The 24,967-nt window shown below is 42.1% G+C and overlaps 1 protein-coding gene across 8 annotated transcripts in view; it reads left to right on the forward strand.

Moving 5' to 3' along the window:
* Positions 1–24,967, forward strand: part of sncaip (synuclein, alpha interacting protein) — a 121,487-nt gene that overhangs the window by 30,596 nt on the left and 65,924 nt on the right. For 7 of the 8 annotated variants that reach the window (XM_072584356.1, XM_072584349.1, XM_072584342.1 and 4 more), the window contains exon 2: positions 16,189–16,293. In XM_072584356.1, coding sequence (XP_072440457.1) covers positions 16,237–16,293 — 57 coding nt within the window. In that variant the 5' untranslated portion in view covers positions 16,189–16,236. Of the gene's footprint in view, positions 1–16,188; positions 16,294–18,623; positions 18,643–24,967 lie in introns of those variants that run through there. The other variant, XM_072584386.1, reaches the window with a different exon arrangement.

Here is a 24,967-nt window from a genome sequence, read left to right on the forward strand (position 1 = left end):
CTAAGACTTTGCCCACAACAGAAGTGAGACTCACTGGCCTCTAGTTACTAGGATTATCCCTACTCCCCTTCTTGAACAAGGGAACCACGTTTGCTAGCCTCCAGTCCTCTGTCACTACTCCTGTCGACAAAGAGGACACAAAAATCAAGGCCAACGGCTCTGCAATCTCCTCCCTTGCTTCCCAGAGAATCCTAGGATAAATGCCATCAGGCCCAGGGGACTTATCTATTTTCACCCTTGCCAGAATTTCCAACACCTCTTCTCTACATATCTCAAAGCCATCCATTCTACTTATTCGTGCCTCAGTATTCATATCGACAACAATGTCCTGTTCCTGAGTGAATACTGACGAAAAGTATTCATTCAGCGCCTCCCCAATCTCTTCAGCCTCCACACGCAACTTCCCATTACTATCCTTGATTGGACCTATTCCTTCCCTAGTCATTCTTTTATTCCTAACATACCTATAGAAAGCCTTAGGGTTTTCCCTAATCCTACCAACTAAGGACCTTTCATGTCCCCTCCTTGCTGCTCTTAGCTCTCTCTTCAGGTCCTTCCGGGCTACCTTATAACTCTCAATTGCCCCTATTGAACCTTCACGCCTCATCTTTACAAAGGCCGCCCTCTTCCATTTAACCAGGGATTCCAACTCTTTATTAAACCACGGCTCCCTCACACGACCCTTTCCTCCCTGCCTGATAGGTACGCACTTATCAAGGACACTCAATAGTTGCTCCTTGAACAAGTTCCACATATCAATTACGCTCTTGCCTTGGAATCTACTTTTCCAATCCACACATCCTAAGTCATGCCTCAACGCATCATAATTTCCCTGCCCCCAGCTATAACTCTTGCCCTGTAGTACACACTTATCCCTCTCCATCACTAGAGTAAAAATCACCGAATTGTGGTCACTGTCCCCAAAGTGCTCACCTACCTCTAGTTCTAATACCTGGCCTGGTTCGTTACCCAGAACCAAATCCAGTATGGCCTCACCTCTTGTTGGCTTATCTACATATTGTGTCAGGAAACTCTCCTGCACACATTGCACAAACACTGACCCATCTAACGAACTTGAGCTATAGCTTTCCCAATCAATATCAGGAAAGTTAAAGTCTCCCATAACAATCACCCTATTACTATCACTCTTCTCCTGAATCATCTTCGCAATCCTTTCTTCAACGATTCTAGGACTATTAGGAGGCCTGTAAAAGACTCCTAACAGGGTGACCTCACCTCTCCTATTCCTAACCTCAACCCAAACTACCTCAGATGGCAAATCTTCGTCCATCTTCCTTTCCACCGCTGTAATACTATCTTTGACAAGCAAAGCCACACCCCCCCAGCCCAGATCCTGAATAACCTTTAGCCATTTGACCGAGGCTCAGCTTTGTCATCAGGTTTTGCTGTGGGCTGGCCTAGCATTCCTCTACTCAGGATATGCTGTGCGTGATGCTTTGTGATTGCCTACACTGGAGTGGTGTTTCCAAAGCTCAGTTGGACAGGTGAGTGTGTTCACTTTTATTGGGATGCCATGTAGCTCCCATGCTGCATTTTCTCATGATAAAGCCAGTTGTCGTAGTGCCTTTTCAAAGTCTAGTTGGGCTTCATCTATTAGGCACTTTTGCATCATTAATTTCACATACCAAATAGCCTCTGAGCATCTCAATCAGGTTTAACCCAAAATCACATGCCTCTGCCAGTTGTCTTAATCTCATCAAAAATCCCAATTCTGATTTCCCTGGTTCTTGAACAGCTGCATAATCTGCTAGTGTCTCAGAATTAGAGGTGTGTTGGGGTCCTAATCTTCCTTAACCAAATCCATCAACTCTTGGAATGATTAGTGTCTAATGCCTTTGGAAAAGTTAAGCCTTTAATAATTGAAAATTCTGCAGGTCCACAAGCAATCAGAAGGATTACTGGTTACTTTTCATCTGCCCCATGTCATTTGCTTGGTAAAAGTATAACATTCTTTCCACATTTTGGACCTAATCTTCCATGGCAGGATGGAATGAGTCAAGCTTCCCAAATAATGGCATGATGCTGGAAGTGGTTACCCCAACTCAAAGACGACTGTTGTGAGCAAATGTTCTTCAAGCATGCACTGTTTTCTCCCATCGCCACTGAAATAATTCCACAGATATCAGTATCCCATCACCAAGTCACCCTTTATTTACATGTCACATTCCACTGGCTGTCCACAGCCAGCTCGGAATTAGTTCCTGAAGGACTCTCTAACTGCCCTGTTTAATGTCTTTTATTCATAGTCTCACACACACTAGTAACAATACACAAGAGAAATAGCGATAGAACCATAATCTCTCAAACCAACACTACATAACGCATATGAGGAATTTTCACACAGGTGACTGTACTCCGATAGGGGCCACAAGGACAGAAATCCAGGGGAAAAAAGTCAATTTCAGACCCTAAGGACACAGTTTATAGCAAGCAGAAGCCAACAATATGCAATTACAAACACTTTACACCTGCACCCAGGCACAAAGAAAAGCAGTCTACAAACAGTTTTGCTGGAAACAACATTCAACAATAAAAACTACTGTTTACATAACTCAACTCACTCTGACATCATCCTGTCCCCAGGTAACCCACACACCTGACACCAGTCCACACCATGTACTGATCAGACAGTCCTTGGCTAGCCTTCCTGCAGGATAGTTGTCGGCCTTCGGTCTTTGGCCACCCTGCATACTGACCCACCCTCCCCAGGCCCGCTTTTCTCCGGGCTGGTCGTCGACCACCCTCCTCCCAGTCATCGTGCATACTGACCAGACTACCCCAAACTGCTTTCCTATGAGTAGGTTGTCAGTCTTCTGGTCTCCAGCCACCCTGCATACTGACTGACCCTCCCCAGCCCACTTTCCTCCGGCACAGTCGGCCACCGTCTCCCGGTTACAATATGTACTAACCAAACCACCCCAACCTGCTTTCCTACTGGCGGGTTGTCAGCCTTCCAGCATCTGGCCACCCCACGTACTGACCGACCCTTTCACGTGGCCAGCATTCTAGTGCCCTTCTGTAGTCCAGCTCCCAGCCTCCCCCTGCATGCTGACTAATCCTCCCCCGGCCAGCTTTCTTACAGGCTGCTGTCAGCCGCCTGGCTCAGCTTTCCCACATAATGACCAGCTTGCCCAACATTATTGTTTCTGTAGCCTTGCCCCGCGTATTGATAGGCCCCTCCTGGCCCACTCTCCTCAAGGAGGAGTCATCGACCCTCCAGCCCCCAGCCAGCTCGCATACAGCCAGCTGCCCTTCCCCGGACCAGCTTTCCTACGGGCACACTGTCAGCTGCCTGGCCTCCAGCCACCATGCATACTAACAGACCCCCCTCCCCCTTAGCCCATTTTTCCTCAGGCTTTTCATTGACCGTCCAGCTCCCGGCCTCTCTATATACTGACTAGCCCACTCCAGCCTGCATCTCTCCGGGTCAGTTATTGGCCACCCGGCCCCCGAGTGCACTGTTGATTCTCCTTTCTCCCCCCCCCCGCAGTCCCCAGCCAAACTTCTAACCTCCAACCATCCAAGTACACATGCAAAAATCCCTAACACAATTAAATTACAAGACCCACATAGTTTACAAAATTCTCACAATAGAGAACCTGCAGGCAGAGTCCGCTCCAATGTGCAGAATCCACTCCTGAAGGCAGCAAATGCACACCCTACAGCACACAGAGGCCTGGTACATTCACAGAGGACCAGATCCACTCACAGGAATACAGTTCATTTTAAGTGTGCAGGTAACTCACAGGGGCTCAGTCCACTCCTGAAGGTAGAGTCCATTCCAGTATGCAGCAAGTGCTCACTGCACAGCACTCACAGTCCTTACAGAGACCTGATCCACTCAGAGGCCCAGAGAAACAGTTCGTCTGGAAGGGTGCAGTTGACTTACAGGGGCTCAATCCAAAGCACCAAAAAGTGAAAACATTTTGAAGAAAGTGCAGGTACTTAAAAAAAAAAGTGTAAGGGATAAGCCCTGCCACAAAATCAGCATAGTCCTTTTCTCAAATCAAAAACACAAAAAAAAAAGTAACACATAGGCTACAACCAAGTTCCCTCATGAGAACTGAAATACAGCAATAGCACACAGTGTAGATCAGCCAGCTCAGGAATGAGTCCTCAAAAAAAAAAAAGGAATACTAGTAACAAACTGCAGTTCAGGGATCAGGTCCCCAAAAACAAAAGCCAACAACAGTACACTGGCTGTGTGGCCAGCCAGCCAGCTCAGAGTCAGTCACCTGAATTGAGGAGATTCTAATCTCCTGCATGTATTTTGTTTACACTGGCTGTAGCCAGCCAGCTCAGAGTCAGTCCCTGAAGTGAGGACACACTGCCCTGCTTATATTTTTTTGCCTTTATTTGATGAAACAGTACAAAATACAAAACAGTTAACAATAAGCAAAAAGCAACAGTTCACAAAAAAAACACTATTTACAAGGGAATGGGCAGCAAGGCCAAACCCCAAACCCAGTTAAATCAGTTAACAGAGAATGAGGACAAACCTCAAATCCCACACTCAGTCACCAAAAAGAAAACAGTAGTGCACTCAAACAAGAAGTGCAATCCAATTAAAAACAGTGCATAGCACACAGAACCCCCAGCAACGCACCTGGCCCTCCCTCCATCCAGCCACTCAAAGGCAGACCATCCCTACGTCCCTTCTGGCTCTCGATCCACCCAATGCCACTTCTGGCTTTTGGGTCCACCCCTACGTACCTTCTGACACTTGCCCACCCCGATGTACCCAGACTGTGGAGTGCCTCTACACACCTTCCAGCCACTTCCCTGGGATAGTCCAATCAAATGAGAAACAGTGTAGAGAGCATAGACCCAATATAGCTTAGAAAACAACAGCTGACACCGGTCCATACCACGTACTGATCAGACCGTCCTTGGCTATCCTTCCTGCAGGACAGTCATCGACCTTCTGGTCTCTGGCCGCCCTGTGTCCTGACTGACTCTCCCCAGGCCCACTCTCCTCTGGGCTGGTCATCGACCACCCAGCTCCCAGTTGCCCTGCGTGCCGAGTGGACTACCCCAGGCCGCTTTCCTACGAGCTGGTGGTCGGCCGTCTGATCTCTGGCTGCCCTGTTTACTGACTGACCCTCCCCAGCCTGCTTTCCTCCGGCACAGTTGTTGGCCACTGACTCCCTGTCACCCTCATACTGACCAAACCATCCAGACCTGCTTTCCTACATTCGGCCTTCCAGCACCTGGCCACCCCACATACTGACTGACCAGCATTCCTACAGGTTGGCCATTGGCTGTCGGGCTCTCAGCCCCCCCACCACAGACTGACTGATCCTCTCCCAGTCAGCCTTCCTACAGGATGCTTTCGGCCACCTGACTCAGCCTCCCTGCGTACTGACCAGCCTGCCCTATACCGGCTTTCCTGCAAGTATGCTATCAGTTGCCTGGCCCTACCAGAACCCCCCTGCCCCGGTACTGACAGGCCACACCTGGCCCATTTTCCTCCAGGCCAGTCATCAATCCTCTGGCCCCCAGCCAGCTTGCTAATGGCTGCTCCTCTCCTGACCAGCTTTCCTACGGGCAGGCTGTCAGCTGCCTGGCCCCCGACCACCCTGCATACTAACAGACCCTCCCCATCTCCACCAGAGCCTGCTTTCCCCCAGGCCACTCGTCGACTCTCCAGTTCCTGGCTTCTCCAAGACTTTCTAGCCCGCAACCAAATACAATCAATTACTAAACCCACATACTATAACAAAATTCTCACAATAGAGTTTCCAGCACCCAGGCAGAGTCCACTCCAACACGCAAAGTCCACTCCAACAGGCAGCAAATGCTCACCTTCCAGCATCCACCCGTGTCCAGTCTTTACAGAGACCTGGTCCACCTACAGGGGGCCTGGCCTATCTTCAGAGGAAGAGTTCATCTGGAAAGGTGCAATTGACTCACAGGGACTCAGTCCAAACACCAAAAAGTGAAAACACATGCAAAAAAGAAAGTGCAGACACAAAAAAAAACTGGAGTGCAATGGCTAATCCCTGCCACAAAATCAGTATAGTCCTTTTCTCAAAATAAAACGAAAAAGTAAAACACAGGCTGTAACCAGCAAAACAACAGTTCCTTAATAAAAACTGAAATACACCTGTAACACATTGACTGTGAAGATCAGGCAGTTCAGAAACCTGTCCTCAAAAAAAAAACCAGCAACAAACTGGATGTGTAGATTAGCCAGTTCAGGAGTCAGGTTCCCCAAAAAACAAAAACCAACTGCAGTATATGCTGGCTGTGTGGCCATCCAGCTTGGAGTCAATCACCTGAACTGAGGAGACTCTCCTGGTTAGTTTTAAAAATTTTATTAACTGGTATAAGTTACCAGTTAACAATGAACAGCAGTTTACAAGTAACAGCAATTTACAGGGGAAAGCGTCAGCAAAGCCAGACCCCCAAACCCCACTGTACAACCATTCACCTCAAATCCCACCTTATCATATCAAGAAAGAAATAGTAGATGCAATCACATACAAACAGTCTGATAAACCGAACAATAAAACAGTGCATACATCTCAGACACCCCTGGCAACCCAGCAAACCACCTGTCTCTCCCACCTTCTGGCCACTCAAAGACAGCCTACCCCTATGCGCCTTCCGGCTCTCGGTCTGCCCTGACACACCTTCCGGCCACCTCTAGAACAGCTAGTCCTGTTTCCCCACAGGACTCCCTAGACATCAGCGATCAGGACAACCTACCCACCTTCTGGCTTCCCTAACCGCCCTTCTGGCCACTTCGAGGACAGCCTGCCCCGTTACCTTCCCTGGGTGATAGCACTGAGGGATGGACTTCCCACCTTCTGGCTCTCATTACGCCCCTACATACCATCTGGCTCTCGACCACCCCGACACGCCATCTGGCCCATTTACTGCCCTGACTCAACTTCCTGCCATCTCTAGAACAGCCCGTCCCCTGGGACGACAGCATGCAGGGCAGCCCATAAGCCTTCCGGATCTCAGCCTGCCACTACACACCTGGCTCTCCGCTGCTTTGACACACCTTCCAGCCACCTCTAGGACAGTCTGTCCAGATTACCCTCTTGGGATGACAGCACTCAGAACGACCTACCCACCTTCCGGCTCTTGGGGCGACCAGCACCGGGGTTGCCTACCAATCTTCAAGTTCACAGGATGGCCTATCTACCCTCTGGCTCTCAGGGTAACAGCTTTCAAGACGACATTTGAGCCTCCCAGCTCACAGTAAAGCCTGCCAGACCTCGGGACACACGAGACAGTGCAGGTGATAAAACCAACAAGTCAGTTACCAACAAACAGAATCCCTCTGGTACACAGAGTCCATTATCATAAACAGCTGTGTTCAGAATGTAGAGTCCATTCCCAGGATCAGAGTCCACTCCCAGTATACAAAGGGTATGGTCAGAAATAGAGACCACTCCAGTATGCCAAAAACAGAGCCCAAAACCAAAGGCAGAGTCAACTCTAGTGGAAAGTGCACTCCTTAAGGCAGCAAATGCACACCCTACAGCACACAGGTGTTGAGTTTCCATGGAGCACTGATCTATCCACAGAGGACCAGTGGTGCTGGAAGAGCACAGCAGTTCAGGCAGCATCCAAGTAGCTTCAAAATCGACGTTTCAGGCAAAAGCCCTTCATCAGGAATGAAACGTCAATTTCGAAGCTACTTGGATGCTGCCTGAACTGCTGTGCTCTTTCAGCACAACTAATCCAGAATCTGGTTTCCAGCATCTGCAGTCATTGTTTTTACCACAGAGGACCAGGCCCACTCACAGGAATACAGTTCTTTATAAAATGTGCAGTTAACTCACAGGGGATGGTCCACTCCAACATGCAGCAAATGCTCACTTCCAGCACTCACACAGGTGTTCAGTCTTTACACAGGCCTATCTTCAGAGAAACTGTTCATCTGGAAAGGTGCATTTTCTCACAGCAGCTCAGTCCAAACACCAAAAAAAAGTGAAAACATTTGCAAAAAAAAAGACTGCAATGGTTAAGCCCTGCCACAAAATCTATATAGTGTTTTTTACAAAATATAACAAGAAAAGTAAAACACAGGCTGTAACCAGCCAGTCAAACAACAGTTCACTAATGAGAACTGAAATACACCTGTAGCACATTGGCTGTGAAGATCAGCCAGTTCAGAAATCAGTTGTCAAAATAAAGGAATACGAGTAATGAACTGGATGTGTAGATCAGCTAGTTCAGGAGTCAGATTCCCCAAAAATAATTGCAATACACACTGGCTGTGTGTGTCAGTCACCTGAACTGAGGAGATTCTTCTGGTTAGATTGGTCAGTCAAGGCTCCCTGATTGGCCCAGGTTAATAACACCAATCAAGGATCTCACAGTCAGTAAGATCCACCTGGTTCCAATCACTACAGCATATTAATTCTTTTCTACCCATGTCTGCTAAAACAACTTCTAATGTGCTCATTTGTCCTCCTAATTGCCAGAAATACCAGAACCCTCATCTCACTTTGCCAGCTTTTCCCACTGAAGGAAAAGTGGGGTTAGTCTTAAAATCTGTTCAGAAAAGTTTGTGTTCAAAGCAGTCAGTTACACAATGCTTAGCTGAAAAAATAAGATATTCCTCAAGCTTAATTGCAACAGTGCAGAAAGTGCAATGGAGAGTTGAAATGGTAATGCAAAGAACTTGGGGTTGCACTTGTGAACAGCATGAAGGTATTCAATAAAGCAGTAAATGCCCATGTTTGAGCATAGGGATTGGGCAAGAATGCATCAAAGATCTATCTGACTCCCTTTGTTATTTTAAGTTAATTTACACTGAGCCAGTGGAAGTAAAGTGGCTTACAATTGCCGGTCTAGCAAAGAAAGGTCAGCCCTGACTAACTTCTCTGAATTTGAGCATCTTGTTTCACATCAGGAATGATGACATTGTACCAATACTTCTATCAGGCATTTGACAAAAGTCTCTCATGAAGGGCTGGTAGTTAAACTACGATGTGGTGAAAAACTGCAGAGAATTTCAAAGCTTTACAACATTTTAAGAGTAGAAACCTCTGTACTCAAACCTGAATGATTGACCCCTTGTTCTGAGATTGTGTTCCTGTGTTTTGCATTCACTAGCCAGGGGAAATAACTTTCTTGTCTACCTTGTCAAACTTCTGCAGAATCTTGCATTCTTCAATGAGGTGATTTTTTTTAACTAATATCTGGAGACGTTTGGCTCAATTTACTCAGACTGTCATCATAAAACAATGTACTTATCCAAAATGCCAATCTTGGATCTGCTACCTCCAATACAAAGCAAAATGCTATCAGTTGCATTTAAGCAAAAATATAGAAATTTTAGCTTAGTCACATGTGTACTTTCAGCAGTTTTCTGGAATCAGCAGGATGCCGAAACAAATTAAGCAAGTCTGTTAAAACTTCAAGTGGTTACATTTTTATTGGGTAAGCTTGCATATTTTGGTTATTCATTTTTACAGTTATTTTTAACTTCTCTCTTTTCCCTTACCACTTCAGATTTATATGTTGCTGACAGAAAATTTTATGAGGATTAATCTGTGCCATACTGTTATTGCTATTATTTATGCAAGTATAGAACATAGAACATTACAGCGCAGTACAGGCCCTTCAGCCCTCAATGTTGTGCTGACCTGTGAAACCAATCTGAAGCCCATCTAACCTACACTCTTCCATTATTATTCATATGTATATCCAATGACCATTTAAATGCCCTTAAAGTTGGAAGGTCTACTACTATCACAGCCAGGGCATTCCATGCCCTTACTACTTGCTGAGTAAAGAACATATGTCTGACATCTGTCTATATCTATCACCCCTCAATTTAAAGCTATGTCCCCTCATGCTAGTCATCACCATCGAAGGAAAAAGGCTCTCACTTCAATCTTCTGATCAAATCCAATCTTCTGATCATCTTATATACTTCTATTAAGTCACATCTCAACCTTCTATTCTCTTTTGAAAACAGTCTCAAGTCCTAAGCCTTTCCTTATAAGACCTTCCGTCCATATGAGGCAACATCCTAGTAAATCTTCTCTGCAACCTTTCCAATGCTTCCATGTCCTTCCTATAATGCGGCGATCAGAACTGTATGCAATACTCCCAAGTGTGGCTGCACCAGAGCTTTGTACAGCTGCAACATGACCTCATGGCTCCAAAACTCAATCCCTCTACCAATAAAGGCTAACACACTGTATGCCTTCTTAACAACCCTATCAACCTGGGTGGCAACTTACAGGGATCTCTGCACATTGACACCAAGATCTTTCTGCTCATCTACACTACCAAAAATCTTGCCAATAGCCCAGTACTCTGTATTCCTGCTACTCCTTCCAAAGTGAATCACCTCACACTTTTCCACATTAAACTCCATTTGCTACCTCTCAGGCCAACTCTGCATCTTATCTGTGTACCTCTGTAACCTGTAACATCCTTCTGCACTGTCCACAACTCCACCGACCTTCATGTCATCCACAAATTTACTAACCATCCTTCTACGCCCTCATCCAAGTTATTTATAAAAATGACAAACAGCAGTGGCCCCAGAAGAGATCCTTGTGGTACTCCACTAATAACTGAACTCCAGGATGAACATTTCCCATCAACCACCACCCTCTGTCTTCTTACAACTAGCCAATTTCTGATCCAGACCACTAAATCACCCTCAATTCTATACCTTTGTATTTTCTGCAACAGCCTACGATGGGGAACCTTATCAAATGCTTTACTGAAATCCAGATACACCACATCAACTACTTTACCCTAATCCACTAGTTTGGTCACCTTCTCAAAGAACTTAATAAGGTTTGTGAGCCATGACCTACCTTTCACAAAACCATGTTGACTATCCCTAATCAAATTAACCATTTCTAGATGATTATAAATCCTATCTCTTATAATCCTTTCCAACACTTTATCCACAACCGAGGTAAGGCTCATTGGTCTATAATTACCAGGGTTGTTTCTACTCCCCTTCTTGAACAAGCGGACAACATTTGCTATCCTCCAGTCTTATGGCAGTATTCCTGTAGATAATGATGACATAAAGATCAAAGTCAAAGACTCTGCAATCTCCTCCCTAGCTTCCCAGAGAATCCTAGGGGATTCTGGCCCAGGGGATTTATCTACTTTCACACTTTCCAGAATTGCTAATACCACCTCCTTATGAATCTCAATCCCATCTAATCTAATAGCCAAATGGTCTAAATTTTGCTGTGAATGGAGCCTTGCAACCACATATGATCTGTCCTTGATTTCCCCTCCATATGCATTTTCAGTACAGGAGAATGAATGGTAATTAGGAGAAAGATACCTTAGTTCCTGCAAACTTAGCAGAAACCAGAAATGAAATTTGAGACTAACCTAATGTGTATGATTGAGCCAACTTTCCTTCCACCATCTTGATGCAGATACATGCTTTCACGATTACTATCAGACTCTTGCAAATTTGTATCCAACTCTCATGGAGCAGTAGCTGAATGAGTCTTATATCAGCTCATATAGGCATGGATGAGAAATGATTCTTTGCCATTATTCTGAAGATCATAAATTTCATTAAAAAAACTAATATTAAATTGCCCTTCCAAATTATTATGTATTGTATACTCTTAATTTGATTAGTGATGCCAAATATGATTCCTGGGTATATCCTTGTTAATATTTCAAAATTATAAATTAATTTAGAAGATGATAGACAAGACTATGCTGAGTGAACGTGAAACCAGGTTATTTCAACCCAAGCTAACGTTAACCTGCTATTTTTGTTGCAACTTGTCTCATTGTTGGAATTAAACTAAATTTTTGAGAATACACACTCCACTGCAGTTTTTGTCAAAGCAGTTCTGTTGCTGAACATATGAATCATGTTGTCTATAAATGGCATAAACATTAATGAAACACAGGCCTGGATTTTGTAGTCAGTGACAAAGAAAATCCTTGTAATCTCTGGTGGGAATCTCCCTTTCACCATGGCTATTTAAATCTAGATGTCTTGGTGCACTGTAAAATTAGGTCAACAAATAGGTACAGGGGTGCCCAAATAAATTTAAATTTTCAAACACAATACTTGAATTAATTCACTTCTCTTATTGTTTTAAAAATGTGGATTTTTGTTTTATTATTGTGGATAAATTGAAAATCCCGTAAATATGAAGTTAGCTTTTCAGGGCCAGTAAGGGCACTTAGCAGTAATTATAGAGTTGGTGTGCATTTTAAAAACTGATTTGCACCTAATTCAACAAGATGTAGTTTTTTTCTGGCGTTTGGCAGTGCTAGAGTGGGAATTATCAAATGATGATCGTCGCAAGGATGTTTGCAGTCTGAAAAATATTTTCACCTTTCTCTTTTGCCTCATTCATTAGTATTCCCGTTAGGTGGAGATGTGGAATTCAGCATCACAATATTTAGATCTCATTTCCATTTTTGTAATGAGCAAGGGAAAAGAGGAAAAGCCAGATTTTCAGTTATTTTTTGCAGTTTAATTTCAAATTACCAAGCCCCTTTCTTAGATATATAATGAGAAGATATCTTACGAATAAGGAAAAAAAGAGAGAACTTCCAATCTTGGAAAGTTTGAAATTTTGTGAAGGTTATTTTGAAGTAGACGTACATGAAAAAGCATTTGACGAATAACTTGTTCTGTGTTTGAGTGCAGCTCCTTTTGTAGATAATTGGTTATTTCTAAAATGATTGCTAAAAAAATCTCAAGTTCATATTTAGTTTGTTGAAAATAAAACTTAGCATTAGTCCAAGAACATTTATGTTTTAATTTCATGGGCTGCAATATTTTGCTGTCTTTCTGCTTGCACACTGCCTTATTTGCGGTCGGTGTTTTGGTAAGCACAAAATGGTCCCAGCTGGAGGAAATTCAGTGGAAATGTTTGACTACAATTAAGACAGCAGCAAGTTTAAAAAACATTAGTGAAACAGTGAAATGTTAAACACTGGTCTCTCCAAGTTAATCAGTCGCATACATTTCAAGCAGAATATTAAATACTTGAAAATAAATTACTGGGATTCTTTTAAATTCACCTTTATTCAATATAGCATGAAATTAGCCATTAATATGTATATTAATATTAATTGTATGGCAACCAATTGCTGCCATCTTCTAAGAGTACTGTTCAAATCTATTGATCTCTTCAGTTATGAGGATAGTTTGAAGAAGTTGGGACTGTTCTCCTTAGGGTGAAGAAGGCTGATAGGAGGTTTGATAGAGGTTATTAAAATCATGTGCGGCCTAGATAGAGGAGTTAGGGAGAAGCTATTCCTGTTCATAAAAGGAACAAGAATGTTGAGAGTGTATAACTTAAAAGTGATATGAAAAAGAAGCAACGGTGATGAGTGAACAAAACTTTTTGATCAGTGAGTAGTTCGGGTATTGAATGCTCTACATGGAAGTATGGTTGAGTCAGGTGCTACACAAGAAGTTATACACGAGGGTTTGGAAGTAACTTATTTGCTTGGATAGAGGATTGGGGAGCCAACAACACAGCAAGTTGCAATAAATGGGTCTTTTTCTGAATGGCAAGGTGTAACTGGCGGGGTGCCATATGGTTCAGTCCTCAGGCTCCAACTATTTACAATCTATACTAATGTAATGAGTTGGATGAAGGGCTGGAAAGTACTCTAGCTCAATTTTCAGATTGCACCAAACGAATTGGAAGAGTAAGTTGCAGAAAAGTAGTAAAAAATTTAGAAATGGATATGGATAGGTTCGGTGAATGGGCCAAATTTTGGCCAATTGGATTTAATGTAAATGAGTGTGAAGTTTTCTATTTTGGTTGGAAGAATAGAAAGGCAGCAAGTTATCTAAACAGAGAGAAACTTTGCTTCAGGGCAGAAGGATCCGGGTGCCCTCATACATGATGTGCAGGAAATTCCTATGCAGGTAAGCAGGTGATAAGGCAAATGGAATTTTGGCATTACATTCCAAAGGTATGGAGTATAAATGTAGGAAAATTTTGGGGCAATTGCATAAGGCATTAGTGAGACCATATCTAGAGTATTGTGTAGAGTTTTGTTTCAGGAGGGATGTCATTTATCGGAGGCAATTCACAGGGGACATTATACTAGGTTGATTCCAGAAATGAGGGATTTGTCTTATGAAGAGAACTTGATCAGTTTATTTAGAACTCTACTCTCTGGAGGTAGAGTCATAGAGTCATAGCGATGTACAGCACGGAAACAGACCCTTCAATCCAACTCCTCCATGCTGACCAGATATCCCAATCTAGTTCCATCTGCCAGCACCCGGCCCATGTCCCTCCAAACCCTTCCTATTCATATACCCATCCAGATGCCTTTTAAATGTTGCTACTGGCAGCTCATTCCATACACGTACCACAGACAAATGTGAGGAGATCTAATTGAGATGCTAAAGGGGATTGACAAAGTAGATGTATCAAGGATATTTCCTCTTGCGGAGCAATCTAGAGTGAGAGACCATAGCTTCAGGATCAGGATAACGTATTGAAACACAGATTTTGAATCAAAAACATTGAAGGATGGTGAGTAGCTTGGAGCGGGACTTGGAGGTGTTAGGATCTCCATGTACCTGTATCTACTGCCCTTGTCCTAGATTGAAGTGATCATGGGTTTGGTAAGGGGTGGTTCAAGATATTTGGTGGAATTTTTGCTGTGCATCTTGCAATTGGTACTTACTGCTGCTACTGAGTGTCACTGCTGGAGGGAGTGGGTGTTTGTGAGTGTGGTCCCAACCACATTTGTTGTTTTGGTCTGGATAGTGTCAAGGTTTTTGAATGTTGGTGGAGCTTCATCCAGGCAAGAACGGGGTGTATTCCATCATATTCCTTTTTTTTTGCCTTGCAGATGATGGACAGGCTTTGGGGAGTCAGGAGGTGAGTTTTTCACTGCAGGATTCCTAGCCTCTGACCAGCTCAAGTAGCCACTGTATTTATGTAGCTAGTTCAGTTCAGTTTCTGGTCAATGGTGCAGGAAATCAATAGTGGGGAAATTCAATTGAAGGTCAAGGGGCTTTAGTATTTGAGTCATAGTGAATGCCCCTGAACATCCCCACTTCTGACCTTATGAAGAAGGGAATGTCATTGATGAAGTAGCTGCAGATGGTTGGGCTTTGGACATGATCATCTTTATTGAATATAGGAAGAAGCTTGAAGGTCTGACTGGCTTCCTGCAGTTTTCTGTGCTGCATTATAATGCTTTGTGTTAGAATGGCAAAGTGCTGTGTCAGTGTGAAATATTTTATAACTTAACATATCATTGATTTAGGTGTTTACTAATTATTCACATTATGATTATAAGATTTTAAGTAAGAGTTTGTTTTCTAAAGGAGAAACATTGTTTCTAAGTATAAGTTGGGTTTGCCTTCTTGAGTTAGGTTTATAGCGATTTTTTAAAAGTAACATTGCACATCTGTTGCGTATAAGAGCTATGTCATTAGAAGGGATGTGAAACCCTATCTGCTCGTCCATGAAGTATCCAGTTGCACTGTTTTGGAGAACAGGAAAGTTGTTTGTGCCTTGGCTGATCATTATCTAAGGTATAGGTTTGCTCGCTGAGCTGTAGGTTTGATATCCAGACATTTCATTACCTGGCTAGGTAACATCATCAGTGGCGACTTCCAAGTGAAGCGAAGCTGTTGTCTCCTGCTTTCTATTTATACCACCATTTCGACTGGGACAACACATCTATCCTGGGACAGGCTAAGCAAAGACATGCCAGAGAATTCCTAGAGGCCTGGCACTCCAACCACAATGCCATAAACAAACACATAGATCTAGATGCCATCTATCAACCCCACAGAAAACGAACAGGAAATGACATCACCACAAACCCCAGGAACCCCATCCAGGAGAAAGATGTAAATAGAAAGCAGGAGACAACAGCTTCGCTTCACTTGGAGGTCGCCACTGATGATGTTACCTAGCCAGCTACTGAAACGTCTGGATATCAAACCTACAGCTCAGCGAGCAAACCTACACCCTAAACTTCAACCTGAGCTACAAACCTTCACCAAACCTTGATCATTATCTCTTAAATTATTTTGGAATTCTTCTTTGTAGAAGAAGCTTTTGGGTTGTCTCCTATTTCTTGCTTGTAAGTTTGTTCAAGTATAATTGTATTTTTACGTGGCATGAAATCTTTGAAAGTGAAAAGATTACTCGTGTATCTGTAATTATGTTTCATGATGTATTTTTGTATTTCTAGGAATATTGTACTTGGCAAGCAATTGCCCAAAATGTGCTTGGATGAACAATGGATACTCCTGAGTATTTGGATTTGGATGCAATAGATTTTAGTGATGATGTTCCTGTAAGTAATTTTATTAGTATTCTTTGTACTGTTCACGTAGTTTCAATAAAATAAAGCATTGTCAGACATGGGGGATATTTTGTGTTGAACTTATTGAAATACTGGCAAGCCCAGAACGAAAAAATTAGCACGGGAGCAATAATTGGAATGGCAAGCATCAGGAAAGTCAAGGTTATTCTACCAGACAGCACACACATGGAGGCAGAGATTGGAATTTATTGCCCAAAGTACATTCACTGTCACCTGCTATGGTGGTGGAAATTGAAACAATGTTACATAAAAAAAAAATTGGTGAAGGATCAGTGTGGCCCTTCGAGGCAAGGAAGGACACAGACCAACAGGGACCCCAATCTCAGGTAACCTTAATCCACTGGCTCCCTATAGGCTCTACAATTCCCTGCCTCAAAGATATTGCTGGCTGCTCATTCACATCACATTTGTTCGGAGAGGTCAGGGAAATAATAGAGATGTTTGTCCATAAAGAGCAACACAACCAGAAAAACCCATGCCCGAGGACATGCCTTGTTCACCTTGCTTCCACTGCAGGAGGCTCTCAGTGTAGGCGTGGATCTGTGGTACATTCAGTATGGGCATGAAGTTAGGTATCAAGGTGGGATGGTTTGCATTTTGAGTTACACAGACATTCAGACAAACAGATACATTGTAAAACCATGAACATTTATGCAAACATGAGATTTTACATACATGCAAAGCCACCCAAGTGTCTTCAAAAGGATTTTTTTTTCCCTATTGTGTCTCATTGTTGTCCCAGGTTCCATAGCTGGGTGCTTATCAGTGGAGGCTTTTGGCCTGGAAGGTTTGGTCTGGTCCTTAGGATGTTTTTCTTTGGACTGCTCAGGCACAATGATCAGCTTGAACTACCAGTGGATGGAGGGGACCAGGCAAGATGGAGATGTAGGGTCTGGCCATTTCTAGACAGTTCTAAGAGGAGACATGGAAGGGGTTTTTGTGTGGCTCTTCCTCTAGCTGGCAACCTCCTGACATTTCCTTGTGAAAAAGTGGTACATGGGAATGAATGCCAGATTCCCTGTCTCCCTGCTATCATAGAAGCAGTCTGGTCCATATAATTGTAGCTGCACTGCTACAGTCTCTGGGCTAGGAGGCCCATTGCCTCTCACATTGCTCCTGTACCTACCTGTTCATGTGGATAAAGTTTCTAATTGCTGACACTACAGGTTTCTCTCCTGCCTGGGTCTGAGTAGGTACCTGATCTCTGTCAGGCGTCCGATTGCCTGTTGCCTGGGCCATTTCTTTCTCATCCAGTTGTAGAGCTGTCACAATGACTTGTGCTCCCAAACGTTTAAACTAGGCATTCCCACCAAGGAGTGTCAGCTATGGTCCCAGTCCCCTCCTTTGCAGGGCAGAGCTGTTTACTCATAGTGGATGAGGGACCTGATATTGAGCACCCCTGCATCTATTCTGGCTCTTTCTACCCTGTTATCAGTGTTTTCTCCTGTAATGGGGAGTTGAAAGTGGGTAGCATGGCTATTGATGTTGGCTACGTGGTTGAAAAGTGAACATATGTCCTGAGCAAGTGAATAGGAAGTGCAGAGGCCCTCAGGGTTATTGGTATGTGAAGTTTGGTGCAAGTGATGATGCTGTATGGAATAGTGGGAGTGGTAGAGCATGAGCTTAGGTGGGAGGTGTGTCCAGTAGCAGAGAGAGAATGTGAAGTAGCAGAGAGAGAAGAGTATGACACTTACCCCTTAGAGTGGAAGTGGTCACTGATTTGCTCTGACTGTTACATGGAATCGGACTATTATGTTAAGAGCTACTTTAAGCTTTTTCAAAAATGTAGCCATCCTTTTGCTGCTGGTCTTGTCTTGCCTTGTTGTTTTCAGAACATTGTAAAATTAATGTGTTGCACAGCCAATATCACTAACCTCACACCGAACAAAGTCTTTAATATTTTCCATCTCTATCATGACCTCTGGCTCTCTGTCAACATCCAATCCCTGTTATTACTTGCTGTCCCTATCAGGTGGGAACCATGTCCTGTGGCTAATTTCAGTAGGTGACTGGAAAAAAACATGCCATGAGGTGTTCGATCCAGAAGTTCTGTCTTCTGCTCCCTTCAGTCTCATTTAAATATAAGGTCCTCGATTCCACATCAGCAACCTTTAACAACAGCAAGAGAGCTGAGAGCAGAATACAGGAGTGAGATGCAAATCTTACCTAAGTTGTGTTGTGATGTGAAGATGCATTGAAATGATGAGTAATCTTAAGTGTATACTATATCAGGACAGAGTTATAACTTTCCATGTCTGCTTGTCAACAGGTTCTCTTATTTTGATATCAGATCGACCTGCGTGTTCATTCTGAATTATGGTTAAGTAATGTTTACATGTTTTACATAAAAGCATATCTCATAATGGGTGGAAATGAGCATTAGACCCTTGCAGCTGACGATTTTGATTAAAAAAGGGAACCATAGAATGTTTACAGCACTGAAGGTAGACATTCAGCCCATCATGTTTCTGCCAAGTCTGGACAAGCCCAATTCAACTGTGCCCATTCCTTTGTCTTTTCTTTTTTGCCCCACAATTTGCTTTCTCAATTATCCAACTCTATTTTGAAAACCATGTTTGAATCTGCCTCCTTCACCTTCCCTGGTTGTTAATTCCGGATCATGTCCACTCACTGCAGAAAATGATTTTTCTCCTCTTGCCATTGCTTATTTTGCTAACCACCAAGTCTGTGGCTTTCAACTTGTCTACCAATGGCAATACTTTCACCCTATCTGCTCCTTCTCAGATCCATCATTACTTTGAACATGTGTAACAATATTTCCTCTTAATTTCCTATTCTGTAAGGAGAACAACCTCAGCTTCTCCAATCTATTCATGTAGCGATTCAATCATTCTCATGAACCTTTTCTGCAATATCTCTAAGACATTTACATCCTTTCTAAAATGTGATGCCTCAGGGAAACTCAAATTGAGGTCAAAACAGTGTTTCGAGTTTATCACGAGGCTTGTGCTTTACTTTAATTATAAAGCCCAAAATGCTGCATACTTCATTAACTGCTTTCTCAAACTGTCCTATCACCTTTCAATGATTTATGCATGTATACCTCCAGTTCCTTTGTTTTTATATTCCCTTTAAATGTTATCCTTTTTTATAATGCAGAATTACTTGCTTTCTATACATCAATCTTGACTTTAATTTATTACCTTTATTTGTCTAAAATGTGCTCAAAGGGCTTCCTTCACACCAGCATTTGATACTTAACCTCTTGTGGCTGTTGAGCTTAATGTCCCATCGTTTGGCTCTGAACTACTTTTAAAAAAAAATGAAATAGTAGCTAACTTCTGAATTCTACACTATCCTAGTTTTTAAAAGAGTTGCATGAGCCTTGAACAAAATATTTACCCTAATTAAATCTGTATTCTCTAACATATTCAATCTTTGAATGTTTAGCTGCTCCATTTTTTTTTGTAAACTACCAATTTAATACTTATTTATTTTTTACATGGACTTTGCAAATCCCATTCCTTCCATTATTGCTTCTAAAATAACTGCACGGAGGTTGGTATCCTGGCACTAGGTTATCCTTTAATTACATGATATAGAGGAGCCGGTGTTGGACTTGAGTGGACAAAGTCAAAAATCACATGACACCGGTTATAATCCAACAGGTTTATTTGAAACCGCAAGCTTTTGAAACCTCCCAAACCTTCCTTAGGCAGCTAGTGAGAGAGAATACATCGGACACAAAATTTGTAATGAAGGATCAAAGAGTCATACAACTTATGCAAATGTATTGTAAAATCCTAAAGGACTTTACGTTTTTAATCAGTTAGAATTGCGATGCAGGTTTCGATTGATTAATATGTAAATCCCTTCCCCAAGTTAAATTCAGGTTTTATCAGCATAAAGGTGACACCTCAGGTCAGACAATGTATTTTAGGTGTGAGGCCATGTTTCAAGTCTGTTATGTATCTCATCCTGGAGCCAGGCTGGTTTTATTTCCAAAGTAAGAATTTATAAAATGCCACTGACTGCCTGTCTACAGATTGTGTGTATTTGAACAAAATAGAATGTATCTGCAAGTTCAAACCTGCAATTTGACCCCATAGATATGTAATGTGTGTGTGTCAGAGAGAAGAGGGAGAGAGAGTACATGTGTCTGAGAGGGTCTATGTGTGTGGGAGAGAGAGGGAGAGAATGTGGATATATGTGTACGCACGTGCTCATGAGAAAGGGAGAAAGTGTGTGTGCTGAAGAGGGAGTGTCTGTGATCTTTTGCTATAAATTCTGTGTCCGATGTATTTTTTCTTGCTAGCTGCCTAAGGAAGGAGAAGGGGCTCCAAAACTTACAGTTTCAAATAAACCTGTTAGACTATAACCTGGTGTCATGGGATTTTTTTACTTTATTTACATGTGCACCGTACATGGGTTCTGACAAGCCAACTCAGAGCCGGTCCCTAGAATGAAGAGATTATCTGAATCTTCTATTTATATCTGTCAGCCAGGGCTCCCCGATTAGCACAGGTTAACAACCCCAATCAAGGATCTCCTAGTCAATGAGCTCCACCTAGTCCTTGTTCCAATCACTACAGCTTCATATTGTGAAAATTGACAAGGATTGAGAACTTTATTTTCTTAAAGAGCAACATTCCAACTTCAAAATGCTGTATTAAACATTTTACCAATTATACTCTGCAGCTAAATGGGATGATCAGACTAGTTAAAGATAATGTTACTTTACAGCTGTACACTTTGGTTGCTAGTCATTTGTACAATAAAAAGATGTGCACTTGCTAAAACTTTTGTATTTTAGTAGTTAGATGCAATTGAAATTTAATAATAGGAAGGGCCCAGGGCTTATGCCCGAAACGTCGATTCTCCTTCTCCTTTGATGCTGTCTGACCGGCTGCGCTTTTCCAGCAACATATTTTTAAGCTCTGGACTTGTTTACTTAATGGTAAGGTCCTGCGAAGTGTTGCTGCACAAAAAGATCTTGGAATGCATGTTCATAGTTCCTTGAAAGTGGAGTTGCAGGTAGATAGGATAGCGAAGAAGGCGTTTGGTATGCTTTCCTTTATTGGTCACAGCATTGAGTATCAGCATTGGAAGATCATGTTGCGCCTAGACAGGACTTTGGTTATGTCACTTTTGGAATATTGTGTGCAATTTTGGTCTCCCATCAGAAGGATGTTGTGGAACTTGAAAGGTTTCAGAAAAGATTTACAAGGATGTTGCAGGGTTGGAAGATTTGAGCTATAAGGAGAGGCTGAATAGGCTGGGGCTGTTTTCCATGGAGCGTCGGAGGCTGAGGGGTGACCTTAAAGAGGTTTCTAAAATCATGACACTGCTAGAGGAAACGGTGGAGGCTGGTACAATTATAAATTTAAATGACATCTGGATGGCTATATGAATAGGAGTAGTTTAGAAGGATATGGGCCTAGTGCTATAAATGGGTTTAGATTAGATTAGGTTATCTGGTCAGCCTGAACAAGTTTGACCAAAGGGTCTGTTCCCATACTGTACATCTCTATGACTCTATGTCTCCAAGGGTCATTGCACATGACTGTGTAGTTACTGACGTGAATTCCTGCTTTGCTTGACTCTGCTGAGGGTGACAGGGTATATTTAGAGAGTATGTGGGACCTTGAGTTCAGAAAGAGAATAAATAGAGGAAGTTAGGCTGATCCCTTATTAAGTTTTGGTTAATACACAACTGAAGAATTGTGTCTGCTTCTGATCGCCACACTTCAGAAAGGATGCAAGGATCCTTCAGAGATGCAGAGGACCTTTACCAGAGTAGTTCCAAGGATGTGGGATTTTAGATTGAAGACGATGGCTGATCTGATAATCCTCACTTTACTTTTGTGTCTTTTCCTCATAGCCTGTAATTCTCTTATTGACTAAAATCTGCCTTGAATATGCTTAACAAACCAACCTTTGTTGTCCTCTGTGGTACATACTCAGTACACTCTGAAAGAAGAAAAACCTTTTCATTTTTGTCTTAAATGGGTGACCCCTTATTGTGGGATTATGCCATCTGGTCCTAGACTGTCCTCCGAGGGGAGAGCACAGTCATCATCTGTGTCTCCAAACATATGTCCTTGACCACTTTTCAGAACCTGTATTATATTTCTTAGCAGCAGTAAACATGAAAACTAGGCCACATTACATCTGAAAACTGATGACATCTAGTTTTACATCCCTGCCACTTCTCCCAACCACAGAAACCTTTCCATGTTCTCAGACAAGCTTTTAAAAGAGATTTTTTTAAAAAACTAGCCTACTATGCTTACAATATGGTCACTACTATATTGAGGAGATAAAACACTGACTAGGTGACTGCTTTGCAGAACAACTACATTCTATCTGCAAAAATGATCCTCAGCTTTCAGTTGCCTTCCACTTCAACACACTAAAGTTTTCCCTGGCCAGTGTTTTTTGGCTTGGATATGCTACAGTATTTCAACAAGGCTCAGCGCAAGCTGGAAGAACAGTATTTCATTTCCCACTTGGTGATCCTGCAGTTTTCAGGACTCAATATCGAGTTCAATAGTTTTAGAACCTGAACACCTTCCATTGTCCTTTATCCACCCCTATGTGCCTGGCCCTGTCATGACATGGCTGCTTCCGTCTCAGCCAACCCATTTTCTCTTACTAATGGTCCCTGTTATCTGCTTTACTTTCTCCCTGGCTCATCATTATTCATCCCTTTGTCTGCCAAACTGCTGTTCACTCTCTCGTACTATGCATGAACAATATGAATTTCTGGATCTTTGTCGGTGAAAGAGTGGATTGATTTTAAGTGGGATTAAAAACTGAACAATTAAGTAATATTTAAATTTAGAGTGCTTATCACCAGTTTTGTGCATAATATAACTAATTACATTTGTTGGTTCAAGAAGCTTCCACATTCCACCCCCCCAACCTCTCCAGATCTTGCAGACCTGGAGAGTGATCTGTGTTCATACTGTCTTTTATCTGCTTCCTCGATACTCTTGCTCTTCTCATCTTTAACTACCTGCTTTACATTGAAGCCTGTATAAATTTGGCAGTAAAATTGCCCATCCACTGAGACTTGTCATTCTAATTTTTTTTATCTCTACCAGTGCAAAATTATGATTTGGTGATGCCGGTGTTGGACTGGGGTGTACAAAGTTAAAAATCACACAACACCAGGTTATAGTCCAACAGGTTTAATTGGAAGCACACTAGTTTTCGGAGCGACGCTTCACCACCTGATGAAGGAGTGTCACTCCGAAAGCTAGTGTGCTTCCAATTAAACCTGTTGGACTATAACCTGGTGTTGTGTGATTTTTAACTTAGTGCAAAATTACTTATCTCGATCCACAGCTCAACTCCTCACTGCCAAAGGAACACTTTTGTAAGATTTCAGCATCCCAGGACCTACCGCTTCTATTGTCTGTCTGATATTTCATCTTGTTCAAAATGCAGTCATCTGTCAAATATTGCATTAAATCTGAACTGCTAATTGTTATTATTATAACTATGGAGGGTAGTTTAATGTTCTTGCTATTATGAGTTATTTTTCTAATGAGAGAATTTTGGCCTCCACTGTAAATCCCCTAAATAGGCATATTAAAAGTTACATTCTTTCTTGGTTTTGCTTGGATTAAATGTGCGATTATCTAGTGAATTCAAACTTTCGTCAAATTGATTCCTATTGTATGTGTTTCTTGAACCAACAAATGCAATTAGTTATATTATGCACAAAACTGATGATAAGTACTCTAAATTTAAATATTACTTAATTGTTCAGTTTTTAATCCCACTTAAAATTAATCCACTCTTTCACCGACAAAGATCCAGAAATTTATATTGTTCATGCATAATACGAGGCTGTTTCTTGAAGCAACATCAAGTACACTGAGCTGGTTAAACATAGAGAAATAAAAAGCTTAATTAAAAATTACAACCACGTGCTGATAGATGTATTTGGATGTTTAGTGTATGAGGAATATAGAGGGTTCTGTAATATCTCTACTTTAGTGTCACAATGCTTTATGGTAGCAGAAAAATTAACCGAAAGGTCAAATTTGCTACTTCCCATGTTTTGAAAACGTAAGTGTGTTTAATTCAGCTTTTTATGTTTCCAGTATTTATGGTGTGAAACAGAAGCCAACTTTCGAGAACATTCAGCTCCAGATTAGTACAATAAACATGGCAGTAGATCTGGAAAAAAAATGTAAAATGGATTTTTATTCAATGTATTTTACTAACTTTGTATGTGGACTGCAATTCAGAGCCTTAAATATACTGTTTTTGTCAATAATTTATAGAAGTTATGATCTGCAAATTAGTTCAACTAATGCATTTTTATATTTAGATTTTAATTGTTGAAGCAAATAAAATTTGCAGTCAGTAAAAATTCATGTATAGGTCTAACAGAGGTTCACTTAAGAACATTTAAACTAGAAGCAGGAGTAGGCAATACAGCCCCTTGAACCTGCTGTGCTGTTGAATGCGATCGTCGTTAATCTCACCTTGGCCTCAACTCCACTTTCCTGCTGCTCTCCATAACCCTCCAACCTTTTACTAATTAAAAATCTGTCTGTCTCCTCAAATTTAATCTGTGTCCTTCTGCACTGTGGGAGAGTGAATCACAAACTTTTGAGAGAAGTAGCAGAAGTAACATTTATATAAAACTTGTGCTGTGCAATAACAT

This window comes from Chiloscyllium punctatum, chromosome 2, assembly GCF_047496795.1.
Source record: "Chiloscyllium punctatum isolate Juve2018m chromosome 2, sChiPun1.3, whole genome shotgun sequence".
In the NCBI taxonomy this organism is placed as follows: domain Eukaryota; kingdom Metazoa; phylum Chordata; class Chondrichthyes; order Orectolobiformes; family Hemiscylliidae; genus Chiloscyllium; species Chiloscyllium punctatum.